Source organism: Pipistrellus hanaki (genome assembly GCF_964339955.1).
Source record: "Pipistrellus hanaki genome assembly, chromosome: 2".
NCBI classification, from domain to species: domain Eukaryota; kingdom Metazoa; phylum Chordata; class Mammalia; order Chiroptera; family Vespertilionidae; genus Pipistrellus; species Pipistrellus hanaki.
The window spans coordinates 115,905,499-115,921,847 of NC_140504.1; the positions used below are offsets into that span (position 1 = coordinate 115,905,499).

At 43.4% G+C, this 16,349-nt stretch overlaps 1 protein-coding gene across 3 annotated transcripts in view; it reads right to left on the minus strand.

Moving 5' to 3' along the window:
• Nucleotides 1-16,349, minus strand: part of F13A1 (coagulation factor XIII A chain) — a 167,393-nt gene that overhangs the window by 34,223 nt on the left and 116,821 nt on the right. For all 3 annotated transcript variants that reach the window (XM_084873186.1, XM_084873185.1, XM_084873187.1), the window contains 3 exons: nt 9,215-9,318; nt 7,618-7,706; nt 1,914-2,067 (listed from right to left, as the gene is read on the minus strand). In XM_084873186.1, the coding sequence (XP_084729312.1) occupies nt 1,914-2,067; nt 7,618-7,706; nt 9,215-9,318 (347 nt within the window). The remainder of the gene's footprint in view (nt 1-1,913; nt 2,068-7,617; nt 7,707-9,214; nt 9,319-16,349) is intronic.

Below are 16,349 nucleotides of genomic sequence, written 5' to 3' on the forward strand. Positions count from 1 at the left end.
CAGCCTGACTGCCTCCAACTGCCCTCCCCTGCAGGCCTGATCACCCCTAAATGCCTTCCTCTGCAGGCCTGGTCCCCCCCACTGCTCTCTCCTGCAGGCCTGGGTCCCTCCCCAACAACTGCCCTTCCCTGCAGGCCCATTCACCCCCAACTTCCTTTCTCTGTCAGCCTGGTAACCCCTAACTGCCCTCCCCTGCGGGTTTGATTGCCCCCAACTGCCCTCCCTTGCAGGCCTGGTCCCTCCCAACTGCCCTTTCCTGCTGGCCATCTTGTGGTGGCCATCTTATGTTGACATGGGGGCAGCCATCTTGTGTATTGCAGTGATGGCTAATTTGCATATTACTCTTTTATTAGATAGAATAGAGGCCTGGTGTATGGGTGGGGGCTGGCTGGTTTGCACTGAAGGATGTCCTGGATCAGAGTGGGGGTTCCTTTAAAGTATGGGGCAGCCTGGGCAAGGGGGCTGTGGTGGTGTTTAGGTTGGCCATGCTCCCCAGTGACCCAAGTGGAGGCCCTGGTTTCTGGGACTTATTTATCTTCTGTACTTGAAACTTTGAAGCCTTGAGCGGAGACCAGGGCATGTTAGGGTGGGCAGAAAGCTTGGCTTCCTCCATTGCTGGGAAAACCCAAGCCTCCTGCTCACTCTGTAGCTGCAGTCATTTTTGTTGGGATTTATTTATCTTCTATAATTGAAACTTTGTAGCCTTGCATGGAGTCCAGGGCCAGCCAGGGTGTGAGGGAAGCTTGGCTGTAACCCTGTGGCTGTAGCCATCTTGATTGGGTTAATTTGTATACTTGCTCCTGATTGGCTGGTGGGCATGGCTTGTGGGTGTAGCAGAGGTATGGTCAATTTGTATATTACTCTTTTATTAGATAGGATTTAAACAGGTCTTCAGCTTAATTGCCTGACTAGTAAGATTGCATTGTTCTCTTAATATTGTATTATTTACCTCAAGGGATTTCATGATCATTCAATGGAATAATGTATGTAAGAAAAGTGTATGAAGTACTAAACAGATGTGAATAGTTATTCAAATTTCTGTTATTGAACTAAAATTATAATGTTTTAAAATATAATTATTTAAAATTATTTTTGTCCTTTCATATATTCTATTTGCTGTTAAAGTAAATATGACAAAATTAAATCATTTCACAAGCCATGTGAATTCTAATCAAAGCAAACATAGTAATGAAGCTACAATGAAAAATTGTGGATGTGATGTGTCTTTCACTTCTGAGAATTTATGCTTTTGCTCTGACTACCATATGTTATAAATGTCAGTGCATTCTCTGGAACATATCTCATAGTGACCTTAATAAGTACAAAATGGACTTGGGCAAATAAATTTTCATTCAATTATAGTAAATGAGAGGTCTGGTGCACAAAATTTGTGCACTGGGGGGTGTCCCTCAGCCCAGCCTGCACCCTCTCCAACCTGGGACCACTTGGCGGATGTCCGACTACCTGTGGGATTGGGCCTAAATTGTCAGTCAGATATCCCTCTCACAATCTGAGACTGCTGGCTCCTAACTGCTCTCCTGCCTTCCTGCCTGATTGCCCCTAACCACTCTCCTGCCAGCCTGATTGATGGCTAACTGCTCCCCTGCTGACCCGATCATCCGCAACTGCCCTCACCTGCTTACCTGGTAACCCCCAACTGCCCTTCCCTGCTAACCCGGTTACCTCCAACTGCCTTCCCCTGCTGGCCTGGTTGTCCCCAACTGCCCTACACTGCAAGCCTGGTTTCCCCCAACTGCCTTTCCCTGCAAGCCATCTTTGACCACATGGGGGCAGCCATCTTTGACCATATGGGGGTGGCCATCTTGTGCAAAGGTGTGAGGGTCAAAGGTGTGAGGGTCAATATACCTCTATATAATAAAGAGGTATATTGCCTCTTTATTATATAGGATTACCTTCTTGGAATTTGTAGTTTTCAGTAATATCCTTCATGCCATCTCCTCCAATTTCTTTGGTCACAATTAATTTCCCAATGTGGGTGGTATCAACAGCTTCCACCACATGAGTGCCATCTTTTTTAGCTGTAATGTAAACAAGATCACTGTTGACCTAAAAACAGGAAAAGAGAGCATTAGCTGTCATAAAGTGTCTTTGTTACCAAAATCTCTACCTCTCAATGGTATAGTCATCTAATACCCCTAGAGTTGGTATGTTTCAAGAACACTGGATTCATAGGGCTAAACTCACTTAAAAACTATTCTATATGGGAATCTAGTCTAGATTAATAATCAGGTATTTTTAATTAAGAATATTTAGAAGTGGGACTCTCAGTTGTCTAAACATCAATCACTTCTTTCTCCCTTTTTTTCTTTTCTTTTATACTCTGAGGATATATTTATTGATGAGAGAGAGGAGAGAGAGAGAGAGAGAGAGAGAGAGAGAGAGAGAGAGAGAGAGAGAGAGAGATTGACTCCCATACACGCCCAGACCAGGAATCAAACCCACAACCTAGGTATGTGCCCTGACTCACAATGGAACCTGAAACATTTTGATGTAGAAGACAATGCTCCAACCAACTGAACCACCCGGCAAGGGCTCTTCCCCTTTTTCTTGCTGGTAAATCCTCTTAAGAGAGAGCTGAAAGTACCATGTCCATTACTTGCTTTCCCAGACTTCTTTTAAGCTAGCAGTAACAGTGTGACCTACTTCTAGGAAAATGAGAATCTCAGTTGGGTGGCTTCTGGGAATGACTTTTTATAAAAGGAGAGCAGTACTTGGAGAGTTCGCCCTACTCTTTCTGCTTTTGAATGTTTTCATGTGAAGTGAAGTGACACTTGGAGCTGCTTTAATCATCCTGAGACAGTGAAAAGCAACATTGCCAACAATACAAAGATGGTAGAGTAGAATGATAAGAAGCATTTAAGGGCTTCACAATGCTGTAAAATGGCTAAGCCAACCTTGGGATATCTACTTCAGGTGTGTGTCACGTGTCACTGAGCCACTTCTGACTCCTGGTGACTCTGTGAGTGAGTGATGTTCACAATGTCCTGTCCTCAACAGTCCTTCTCAACTCCTGTAGACTCATGCCTACAGTCTCTTTTATGTAGCCAGCCCATCTCATATTTGTTTTCCCTCTTTTCCTACTGCCATCTACTTTCCCCAGCATTATTGGCTTTAAAAATATATATATTTTATTGATTTTTTTTTACAGAGAGGAAGGAAGAGGGATAGAGAATTAGAAACACCGATGAGAGAGAAACATCAATCAGCTGCCTCCTGCACATACTCCCCGCCCCCTCTCCCCCCACACACACAGACACTCAGGATGTGCCCACAACCAAGGTACATGCCCTTGACCAGAATTGAATCTGGGACCCTTGAGTTCACAGGCCAACACTCTATCCACTGAGCCAAACTGGTTAGGGCAGTTATGGCCTTTTTTTTTTTTTTTTTTTTTTTTTTTTTTTTTTTTTTAAAGAAACTGCCCTTCTCATGATGTGCCTGAAGTAGGACAGCTTTGATTTTGTCATTTTTGCTCTAGAACCATTTGTTCATTTTCTGTGGTCCAGGGTATCCTCCAACATCATATTTTAAATAAACAATTATTTTTTTCCTACCAGCCTTACTCTGTACATAGTAATTGGGAATAAGAGGGTATGGGTGGTCTTAGCCTTGGTCTCTAAGGACACATCTGTGCTCTTGGTGATCTTCCCAATGCTTTCATTACTGTCCTTTGAGTCTTAGCCTTCTCTTGATTTCTTGGCTTCAGTCTCCATTTGAAGTGATGACCAAGCCAAGATAAGCAAAATCTTTAACGATTTTGTGTTCACTATCTATGTCTTCACTGTCTATTTCTATAGTGGAATAGTAAGAACAGGGGATGCTGGAAGAAATATAGGACCCAGGCTATGTAACGTTGGGCAAATTACTAAATCTCTGGGTTTAAGATCGCTGTCTTCACAGGGCTGGTAGGTAGATCAGTATTACTTCTGAAAACCCTATGTTTAAGACCAATTTCTTTAGAATGGAAGGAGTCTTAGTGGTCACCTACTCCTTCCTCCATATTTGAAGAAACTGGTCATGCAGAGCCTGGCATCCCACTGTGGAATCTGGCACTATTTTCAGCACATCACAGACTTGCCTCAGGGTCAGGCACACGCACAGGCACTTCCTGCACAGCCTGAGTGAGGTTCAGGCCCCCGAGGACTCAGCAAAGGTGGGTTGGGGCAGAAGGCAGCAGGGGCCTCTCTGCAAACTCCTGCTTATGCCCATGGAATGGAAACACGTGTCCACTGCTGCCAGAGGCCACACTCTCCACCACAAAGGATGGAGACTTTCTTCAGAATTCAGTAGAGTTTTCTTAGTTCATTGGTTCCCAAATGGAGATAATGGCATGGCACATAGCTATGTAGGGAAAGTGCTTGTCCTCTGAGGACACATGGAGGCAGTGGGTGCCTGCCAGAGGCCCCTGCTGCCTTCTGCCCCAAACCACCTTTCCTGGCCCACTTGCTGTAAAGCTACCTGTGCTCACCATTCCTGCAGCATGCAGCTGGCCATGCACCAGGTCCTGTGTACCTCATCTCCTGCTAGTGGTTGGGGGTGCCATTTGGCCCTGATCTCTGTGAGATACTGTTCTTAGCAGAGTACTCAGTGTCAGATTTTGTTTGCTTGCCTGCTTGACTCCTTCATTCATTCAACAAGTATTTATTCATGACTACTATGTCCAGAACTTACTTTCAGCAATGAGAAGCCAGGGAGAGAAATAATCAACACTAAGGTTGGATAGAAGGATAAAGACAACAAAGCACAGAGCAGACTATAATATTTTAGGTGGGGTGGGGTGAGTTAGGGCCTCTTTCAGGAGGTGACTGGAACAGAGACCAGGATACAGTGAGAGAACAGAACATTCCCCAAAATACAGAAGGGGAAGAGCTTTCACACCAAAAGGAACGGTGTGTGTCCAGACTTTCGAGAGCATGTTTGGATGTCTCCAGGACAGTGAGAAGGTCAGTGTGGCTGAAGGGAAATGAGCAAGGTGTGAGAGTGAAGGGGAAGCCAGAGGCCCGATCACACCAAACCTTGTAAAGATTGATGTCCAATTTTATTTTAAGGGTTATGGGAATCTGTTAAATGGTTGGAGGCAGGGTGGTGACAGGTTTTTATTTACATTTTAAAAGATAATTATGGCTGATTTGTGGAGAATAGATAAGAAAGGCGGTAAGAGAGGTGGAAAGAGATAAATTAGCAGGCCACTCCCAGGGCTAAGAACTGTACAGAGCTTAGAGGGTAACGATGAGGATCATAGACATGGTTGATGAATGACAGTTTTTAAAGGTATTTCTGGCGAGATGCCTGAGGGAGGTTAAAAAGAGAAGCCAAGATGATTTCCAAGGTTTATGTTATTTGAATGAATGGAAGAATTATTTTGGATCAGAAGAGAAGATGCCAGAAAATGGGCTGCATCTAACAAGTGGTAGCAAAATAAACAACTGTGGATTGAGAACAAAGAATCTGCTGAGAGGCAGCTGCACAGCCTGTCACAGAGGTCTGATGGCCCAGCGCTGGGGAAGGAGCTGGTTACTGTGGCCCTGAGGGATCCGTCATGACTGCTGCAAGCCCAGCCCAGTGCCAGGGAGGGGAGGCAGGCATGTATGTGTGTGCAGGCATGTGTGTGGGTATGAGTGGGATGATGTGAAGGAGGTAACATATCCAAGCAGAGGAAGCTTAGCTAGCAGAGGAGCCACTGCTCCTGAGAGCTTAGTGATGGTGGAATTCAGAAGACGCTCCAGACTCCCAGGACTGTCCCGCTCCCTTCACCCCTAACTCTTTGGAGGCCCGAGGACACCACTATTTGGGGAGAGAAAAGGCAGAGGGCACTTCAGAACTGAGAAACTCACCCCAGCACTGAGGTGAAGGCAGCAGGGGAGAGAAGTAAGTTTTAAGCCCTGAAAGGAATCTGTAAATGCTAAGGATAAATTTCCAAAATGGAGGAGGAGTAGAGGAAAAGGAACAGAGGTAAGATGCTTTCCCTCATGCCCCCTCTTATTTGGCCTTCTGCTTTCACTAAAGGAGAAGAGCAAAAAAGCCTGGAAGTGAGTGGGGAGTGACCAGGGATGTCAGCATCCAGAGGATAAGGAGGGGCAAACTCAAGCGGGTGCCGGCCAGCCTGTGGGGAGAGGCCAGCTCCTCCAGTCAGGAGGTGGAAGTGGGAAGAGAGGACAAGGCCCAAAGCCTGAGTCATGGAGGCGCCCCCATGGGGTCTGACTTTAGGTTCCCTTGAGAAAAGATTCTTCAGACCCTAGTTAACAGCTCAAACAGCTCTTATAAATGACTCAGCCCTGGAGCTCCGCCTGTGCCAGAGCAACAAACGTACACTCTGTCAGACGAGTCTGCAGCGGTGAGAGGAGTAATTATAATCTGCACACCCCGATGCCATCCATAATGCCCGATCTATATTTAATAATAGCAAGAGCATTTGCATTAACAGCTATTAGGCAATTTGCTCTTAGAGGGAGGCTCCTTCCTCTCTCCTTCTTTGCAGCAATAAAGCACAATGAAAATATGAAACAAGGCTTTGTGAATCTTAGAGTGATTTCCTATTAAGAGGTTCTTGTAGCAGCATAAACCCTCAGATGGCAGCTGGGAGTTTGGATAAATCTTCAAATCCCAAAGTAAAACGGAGGGAATAAAGTCCAAACACGGCAACGCCTGTTCTCCCCGCCTTCTAGCGACTGCGAAGGGAGGTGTGGTGGAAGATACCCTGCTCGTTTTGTGCGATTCCCATTTCTGATGGCGCTGTCCAAATGCTTACGTTTATTGTACTCCCTAAACATTTTCCAGGCTTGCCTCCTTCTTCGCCCTCGATTGCCTTTTGCCCGGTCCTCTCTGTGGAGACTCTCATTTACAAGATGAAGAGCCCTCTTCTCAGGACCTAAATTCCTTCAGTTGTCATCTCTGACACCTGCTGACGCATCGCTTTTTGTGAGGCTGCATAGATATACACCACTGGGATGCCACTGGCCGTCCTCTCTGTCTGAAATGCTTCCCTTCCTCCGACTTCTTTCATGGCCTCTTTTCCTGAGTAACTGCTGATCACCTCTCAAGACTCAGCTCCAGCACTGACCCCTGAGGGAGCATCCAGACACTCCTCCCAGGGCTCCTGCCACCAACATCTCCTCTGGTGGCTATTACGAAGGTGTCCTTCCTGTCTGTCCCTATGTCACTCTCCCACCCTAGACATGGTCTCTGGTGTCCTACTTCAGTTCCCATCCCATATTTCTCAGTTAATGAATCTGTATATATAAATGCAGACCAGTTATCACCTACACAACCCATCGGCAAGTTCCATAGCATCTCTTGTGCTATTATTATTTAACTTTTGATGTGTTTATGTACTCCATCTCCCATAAAGAATCAAGTTTCTTAAGGACATAGGCCTCACATATTAATAATAGTTATTCATTCTAGTCCTAGAGTATGATGATTAGAAAAGCAATTTCTTTTGAGAAGGGGAAAAATCTCAAAAAATCTAGGAAAGAAAATGTTAGCTAAGAACTGCATGTACAATGAAGAGCCTGACTGGAATGATACCAGTACTCTATTGTTTGAGGTGTTAAGAGGTGGGGAGAAAAGCAGCATGTTCCCTGGCTTCCCACTTACCTCTGCAAAAACGAAGGGTGCATCAAACTGGAAGCAAACGTGGCCATGCTTAATGGCTTGAACAGAGGCCGGGCCACACCGGTACATCCCTGCATCACACAGAGGAGAGAGTGTGAGTCTTCACATCTGTCCAGACACAGAACAGGTGTGACACTGGGGTGGCTCTGCAGAGGCAAGTGTGGCATTGATTTAGCCCAGATGCTTCCCATGCCAGAGAGCAGGTGACCAATGTGTGCAATCATGATGGTTTCATTGGAAATGCCTCCTCAATCCAAAACTGGAAGCCGTAAAAAAATGCAGGGCATCACCATTCCCATGTTTATTCTTCCACCTACCAACACACATTCGAGAGTAGGTGCCATGCTGTTGGCTCCCATAACATTTATGCTTCCACAGTGGGTGTCTGCAATGTTGGGAATGATGATGTCCTCAGTGCTGTGTTGTTGATTTGTGTTTTGGACATTTGTGCACCTGAGGTCTATATAATTTTGTTAACCATTGTCACCTACAATAAATTCAATAAAAAGAAAAGACAAGAAAAAAGAAAAAGACAAAAAAACCAAGGTTAAGTTTGACTGGAGAATTCAGACACTAGCCACACATTGACCAATGTGCCATCTCCACCGAGGAAGTCAATAGGCAGGCCTATGTTTAAATTTACAAAGTTTTTAAATTTTAACCAGTGATCTCTAGCTAATAAGAGATTTTCTATTAGTCATTCTGAAGTCTCATCAAGATATAGTGTGGGCAAAAGTAGATTTACAGTTGTGAGTGTGCAAAACATGGTGGTGTTCTGGCATTAATATTATTTATTAATTATTGTATTATTTTCCATCCCAACAGCTGTAAACTTCCTTTGCCCCACCCTGTATAATCCAAAACACCCGGAATCATTGAACTTTCTCCTTTAGAACCCACTAAGACTCTCTTGTAATTGCATGATGAATGTTTATATGTAAGTGTATACACACGCACACACACACCAGTATCTCATATCAACAACTGGGGAAATAAATATAATGTACCCAGGCCACTACCTTTTATCACCACATTAAAAATTAATGGAGGCTTATGATTTGAGTTTATAAAAATCCAGGGGGTATACTGTCACTCAGTGCTTAGCATAATTTGCAAGTTAGACAACAAATATCCAAAGTCTCAAGTTTTGAAAGAAATCATACAATATAAAAATAAACTGGTTCTGGGAAAATACTAGTGTTTTTAGTCCTTTATTTTCTCTCCTGCCTTGTTTCTTACCACTGTATACCAAGGAGGGTGGAGGTGTGTTTTACAGCCTAAAGTACTGACACAGATGTTTTTCTACTGTCTTCAAAACTGCTTATCAAAGCAGGAGTAGAAGAATCATGTATGTTAAGTTTTATGCTTTTTCTAAAAGTTATGAAGTAATCCAGGGAAAGACAACCATTGAATTGAAATAAAACCTGACTGGCAGGTGGCTAGTACTGTCTGTGAGCACAGGAAACACCCTTCTGCTATGGGTTTCCCCTGAGAGTGTTTCCCACACAGCAAGTGCAGTCACAAAAGCAACATGAATATCAGCAGTCAAACAGTTCTCTCAGGAGAGGATGCAGGTTACCATCACTGTTTTCCTGGGGAGTGCTGTCCACGGCCTGCCAGCCTCCAAATCCAACAGGAAGATCAGGCCTCGTCATCCAGGCTTCATTCCAGCAGTGGTAGTTCCTTGGAAAAACACCACTCCAGTGAGATTAAACTTCCCATCACATTCAATAGTCCAAAACATAAAGAAGTAACCCTAAATCCTGAGGATATGCTATCTATGTCTCTCTGTCTATATATAAAAAGCCAGGGGCCCTCATGTTCGAAACAACCAGATGGACAACCAAATAGGCTGCATGGGGCAACCAGGCTGGCAGTAGGGGCAGTTAGGGGCTACCAGCCTGTGAGGGGCACAGTTAGGGGTGAACAGGCTGGCAGGTGGGGGCAGTAAGGAGCAACCAGGCCATGGGAGGGGCAGTTAGGGGTGACCAGGCAGGCAGGCTGGTGAATAGTTAGGAGCCAGCAGTCCAGGATTGTGAGAGGGCTATCCAACTACTGGTTTTGGCTGGCAGTCGGACATCACCTGAGGGGTCCCAGATTGGAGAGGGTACAGGCTGGGCTGATGGGACCCTCCCCCCCATGCACAAATTTCATCCATGCACAAATTTCATGCACTGGGCCTCTAGTCTACTAATATTTGACTAGATTAAACTAAATCCAGGACTTCTAGAGATGTCCTGGTGTTCTAGACTTGAGTTTGCAAGGCAGATCCATTCTCATGGATATCCCTAAGGGCACTCACATAACTGGACATAGCTCTTCTCCTGCTAATATCAGTTTTAAGAACCCCCAGAAATATTCTAATCAGTGCATTAAGCAGTTTTGATCTTAATTCTCCTCTGATGCCTAATGAAACAGAACTTACTATCTGCTAAAGGGGTAAGAAAGAAAAGTTAATTGAAAATAAAATACATACATCTTTGAGTTTCTTTTATATTTATATACATTAGATTTATAAAAAGCATATTCCTTGAAACAATTAAGCAATAAAATGCCTGTATTTATATCATTGCTATGGAAACTATAACATTAACTCATAATTATAATTATCTATAATTTGTGGCAAATTTCCATTTTCTGTTCAATAAGATGGAAAGGTTATCAGGGCAAGTGTCTCTTTACACTTTATCAAACAAAGGTGGACAGCCCATGAACTAAGGGCCATGCAAAACTTTTCCCAACTTTGCATATGACACTGGAGGCAAGAGCATGGAAAATAATGTCATCATGAATTGTATTATTATGTCCCTGAAAAGACCTGGAATTATGTGACAATACAGGAGCAAATGAGCTCATGAACCCGACTGCATGACAAAAATCCTCATAGAGGAACAACAGTTAATGGTGGGGAGGTCATTATAGCAGTGTTTGTTTATAGCACTGATGAATTTCAGCTCCAACTACTATCCAGCCTTTTCCTAAATGTCCTACACTAGTAATTCATGCATCTCCCCATCTCTCTCTGAGAACAGCTCAACATTTATTGGCTCAATCCAGAGGTGTTTATTTAATTATGCACCCATTATATGTCAGGCGCCATGCTAGGTAGTGGAGATCCACAAACATCAAGACATAGGTTTTGCTCATAAGTAGCCTAACAACTTAGGAGAAATGGCAAACATGTACTAGTAAACTAATTAGTCAAACATTTCATAAGGTTTCTGAGCGGCTTAAACAATGTACTCCATATAAAGCTCTCTATGCCTGGCATGTGGTAAGTGCTCAAAAATGGTAACTCTCTGACATTTAAAAATAATTGATGTGATGCATGCTACACTGGAAATTCATCTGAGGTGCAATTGGTCTCTGTGGGAAACTCTTAGGGAATATGGGAAGGCTTTACAGCAGAAATGATATTTGAACTGACCCCAGAAGGTTAGTAGGTCAGCAAAAGGAGTAAGAACAAAGTTTTGGAGGCATGAAATAGCCAACACGGTGTATTGGGGAACTGTATGCTGTCCTTGTGGCTGGAGGGAATCTTGTTTGCATATTTGTGTGTATGAGAGAAGAGAGATGGCAAATGAAAATGGGCAGGAAATCACAAAACTGACAAATACCTATGACACTCACTGAGTGCCAGACACTGTTCTAAAACCTTTCTGTGTATTGACACATTGGATATCCCTAGTACTCTATCAGAAGGGCACTGTTATTTATTGTCCCCAGTTTACAAGGGAGGAACTGAAGCACAGAGAGGTTAAGACTCTTTCCCAAGGTCACACACAGCTAGTCTATACTAATAAAAGGGTAATATGTTAATTAGACTAGGAGACCTTCCAGACATACTTCTGGACAAAGCCATGGTGGTGGGGCCAAGGCAGAGGTAGTTAGGGGTGATTAGTCCAGGAGGGAAGACAATTGGGGGCTGAACAGGCCAGGGGAGGGGAGAGGGGACAGTTGGGTGCTAGCAGACCAGCAGGCAAAATGGTTAGGAGCAATCAGACAGGCAGGCAGGTGAGTGGTTAGGAGCCAGTGGTCCCAGATTGCTAGAGGGATGTCCAACTACCAGCAGTCCCCGGATGTAGGTAGGGCTTAGGGACATCCCCGCTCCCTGTACAAATTTTGTGTACCAGGCCACTAGTTAGTAATAACATTCCAGGGTCCATGCTTTTAAATGCTGACTTATGCTATAGGTAAAAATGAGATTGTGAAATCCTTTATCCCAAGTTAAATAAAATTCTTGGGAAAGTTAAAGTTGCAGTTCTGTATTTGTGAAAGGTATGTGAAGAGGCAATATGAGAGATTGAGCCAAGTTACATCATTCCCCTGCCCCCAGCCATATACACACACCCAAAAATAGTGCAATAGTTGCATTGGATCAAAAATATGTTCACTAAAGAAGTGGTCTTCACAAGTGGAGAGGGAGAGGAGCCACTGAGTGGTTCACTGAGATGTCTTATAAAGATGTGAAGGAACCAGAGGAGCTGAGGAAGACTTTCACATTTGCAGTAGGATGGTTCTGTCTACCAAGACTGAAGGAAGGAGGAAGGGAAGGAGGTTTGTGTTGAAAGAAGTGGTGCTGGGTGGGTGACAAGGTCGTTTAGGGTATGATAAACTTGAGTGCCTGTGGCAAATCCAGGAGCTGAAACCCAAGAGGAATTTTTATATTCACATGTGGCTCTCAGGATTTGATGAAGAGGAAGCTCCTGGTGTCTTTATTGATGATGGAGGAGAGTGAGGAAAAGAGCCAGACAAGGAGTGAGTGGGAAGGTGAGTGGTGCAGTGTAGATTTCTCAGCCAAAAGTGATATAGACTGTGAAGGGAAGAAGAGAAAATAGGGCAATGGCTATATAGAATGCAATGTATGGAAGATTGTTTTGATTATTTTTACATTAGGAGAGATTGTCATGCTTGTAGAGAAACACATCAGTCAAGAAAGAGTGAGAATAAAAGAAGAACAAGGAGCATTGGCCTAATGGCTCATTGGTTGGAGTATAGTTTCTTCCAACAAAATGTTTCTAAGCAGGCACATAACTAAGTTGCAGCTTCAATTCCTGGTTGAGGTGCATAGGGGAGGCAACCATTGGAAATTTCTCTCGCACATCGATGTTTCTCTCTCTCCATTACTCTCTCTCAAAAATCAATAAAAACATATCCTTGGGTGAGGATTAGAAAGAAAGAAAGAAAGAAAGAAAGAAAGAAAGAAAGAAAGAAAGAAAGAAAAAGAAAGGGAGAAAAGAAAGAAATGGCAAAAAGAAAGAAAGAAGTAGAAAAAAGAAAGAAATGGAAAAAAGTAGGCTTCAATAAGGAGGATGCAAGTGATCAAAAGCAGCACCCTGGACAGGTGTGGGGAGTGAGGTATTGGCTGCAGGGGAGGGAGGTGCAGACCTAGATCAGGGTGGGGTATAGAGGCCCTGGGGTAGGAACATGAGGTTGGCTCTACTTGAGAGCCTCTATCTTTGCTCTGAAGCTGGGAGAAAGGTCACCATATTAAACAATGACTGCTGGCCTTTCTTTTGAATGGTGAAGGTTGCACCATCGGCAGATAGATCCAAAAAGCAAAGCAATAAATCATTTGCAATTCCACATGGACACAGGCTTGCTTCCTACACAATGAGTGTTGCTTGCCAACCCTGACTTACACCGCCACCCTAGATGCAGAGACTCCAGAACCTCCTAACTTAAATGATCGTGTCCTGGGCAAGGGTCAGCCTTATTCAAGATAAACAAGATTTGCAGTAAAAAATCTTGGACAAAAACTTTTATTTGAGGGTAATATTTTTTTCATATAAGCAGGAGATGGGGAAAGCTTTATTTTCTCTCTATGATAACTATCTACCTATTTGCAATCTCTTCCACTTTATCCTATGACTGAGGCCTTATTTGTATATGTAGGGTGGAAGAGTTTACTAAATGCATCGGGAACTTGTAAGGAGTGGGCGAGTGAACACAACGAATTATGTGTTGCCCACCTCACCCAGTGCCTTCGAGTTCCAGTGGGCTGGGCCTTAGACAGTGCTTGGAAAGCCAATGGTTGGGCTCCCAGAATGGTGGTGAGCAGAGGGAGGGATGACACCACGGAAGCCATGGGCCTTACTTCCAGCATGCTGTTCTCTGTTCCCCAATGGCCAGGGAAAGTGTGTTCTGGACCACCCCTGCCATGAGGGTTCCCTTTTGTCTGGATGTTGAGTACGCCTGGACATTCGTACTCACTTTTCTATTTCAAGCTCCTCCATGAAAGAGGCTGATAATTAGACAATTCCAAATTTCATTGATCTTCTCTCCAGGTTGGGAAATCTACATGCTTCTTATTTATAGCTTCATTATCTATTTGCTCGGTAGTCTTTCTGCTTTCATCCTGCAGTCTCATCGCATGTGTAGAGTGTGTGGCTTCAATTTGGGGCTCTGTCTTGTTCACCATCACGTTCCCAGCGCCAGAACCAGCCCCCAAAAGGCACTAAAAAGTCATGGTTGCTTATAAGGTTAGGGAGGTGTAATTAAACCTTCGTTTGTTTTTAAGATTCAAAGTTTTATATTTTTCTCAGAGCTTCATTAAAGCCTGACTTTGCACAATACCATTGAAATGTGCAGTGTTCCTTTAAAGTTAAAAAAATGCATAAACCTTCAAAGTTATTTATTTTCCTTGTTGCTTTGTAGCAGTGTCAAAATTAAACAAAGTCCCCATTTCATTGAGTGTTGTTATTTAATCAGGTTGAAGATAACTTTTTGGGGGTGGATAATGATGGCGATGACAATTAAAGAACACATTTTTGCTTTATGTCATTTTCTGTACTCTTCCTGTAGTGACAGTTAGTGATTTCTGGGGCTCCTTTCAGTTAGGCAGTTTTGGTACAAAGGACCCCGAGAATCTACACCAAAGGCAGCTAGAAACACAGCCATGCACAGCTTGGGGACCCTTGCGGTCAAAGTTTATCCTTTGACTCAGTAAACCTTTTTCCTTGGAATTTGCACACAGGAAATAATCATGGGATGTAATGGGAAGTATATAAGAATGTTCATCCTTGTATTATTTGTAATAAGGAACAATCAGAAACAGCCCAATTGTCCAATACGTGATTAATGTTCCAAAACACGAGATAGGAAACTATTCAGCCATACAAATGCAGATTTATGTTTTTTAGGAAGAAAATATATCTATGGCATATTAATTTTTAAAAGCACACTTCAGCACACCATGTACAATGTACATGTTCAAGTGTGAAATGCAGAATTTTAAATGACCCCCACTCTTGTGTAATTTTCTCCCCTTGAAATCTATGAATAAGATGGGATATCACTCCTAAAATTATATTACTTTAAATGGCAAAGAGGATTTTTCAGATATAATTCAGGTAATTAATCTGTTGACTTTGAGCTAATTAAATGGGTTATTACCAAGGTGCTGAGTCCTTTAAATAAGCCTGGAGGTCAGAGACAGGACAAGTCAGAGACATTCAAAGCATCAGAGACATTGACTGCTGGCCTTGAAGAGGAAGGCCGCTTATATACATTATAAAGCTGCAAAGAACTGAGTTATTTCATGAACCTAAATGACCCCTGCATATCAGATGGACCACAGTCTCAGTTAACACTTTGCAGTCATTTGAGACCTTGAGCAAAGGACCCAGTTTACCTGTGCCCAAACTCCTGACTCACAGAAACTGAGAATAAATTCGTGTTAAGCTGCTAAGTTTTTGGCAATTTGTTATGTAGCAATACAAAAATTAATGTAATATCCAGAGACATTTTAAAGAATGTTTACCAAAATGTTGATAATGTTGTGCAGTTAGAATATGACTCCTACTTTTGTTGTATTTTCCTGCAATGTTTGAAATTTTTATAATAAATATGTACTAGTTACCCTCTCTCAATAAAAACATTAAGAGTACTATTTTCTATTAAAAGAAGTGGAGCACAGTTCAGAATCTGCCCTGGTTCTAAGAACTGGGCAAGGTCACACCCAGATTGCTAGAGCCCCTGGGAGGGTGGAGAAGTGGACGAGAACATGGCTGAGACTATGACAGGCTTCAGAACTCTGTGTGCTATTAATTCAAAGAAAATAGGATGGAAGATTGAAGCCAAGAGTCCTTTACTGCCTTTCACTTTGCTAACTACTTAAATACTTCCCTAGGTCATCTCATTTACAAACTGTCCAGAAAGGCTTCAGAGAAAAGGATTCCCTAAAAGGGAAGGAAGAAGTATGAGCTTGTAACTTTGTTTCTGCAGCTTTGTCAGGGCTCAAGGGAGAGCACAAACAAGGTCCAGAGAAAGTCCTGGAGGAGATGCCTTGGACCAACTTCAAATGTCAACCAAGTGTTTGAATTCTTTTATATTAAAAATGCAGGGGTGGAAGAAAGGCACTCATCTAACTTGCAAATTGCTTGTATATTCATAGAAAATGAGCGCAGCTCCACCGCTCTGGACCTGCTGACATACTTCTAACACAGACAGTGCTGTGGCGGCTAAAACGACAGCACATCCTGGAACTGTGAAGCTTTGGCCGTATCCATGGCAGCAGGGCTGGGGTGGGGTCGGAGTTGTTGGAAAGAAGTGGGGACAAGCCGGTGGATTCTGAGGTGTGTCTAAGAAGACATTCCAAAGTGGAAATGAAAGCTTTGACCCAGAAAAAACCTCGTCACTTAGGAAAGGTAATGTAGCTAGACAACAAAAAGGGATGGCGCAGAGGGAGGGAGGCATGCCAGAGCCTCGGAGTT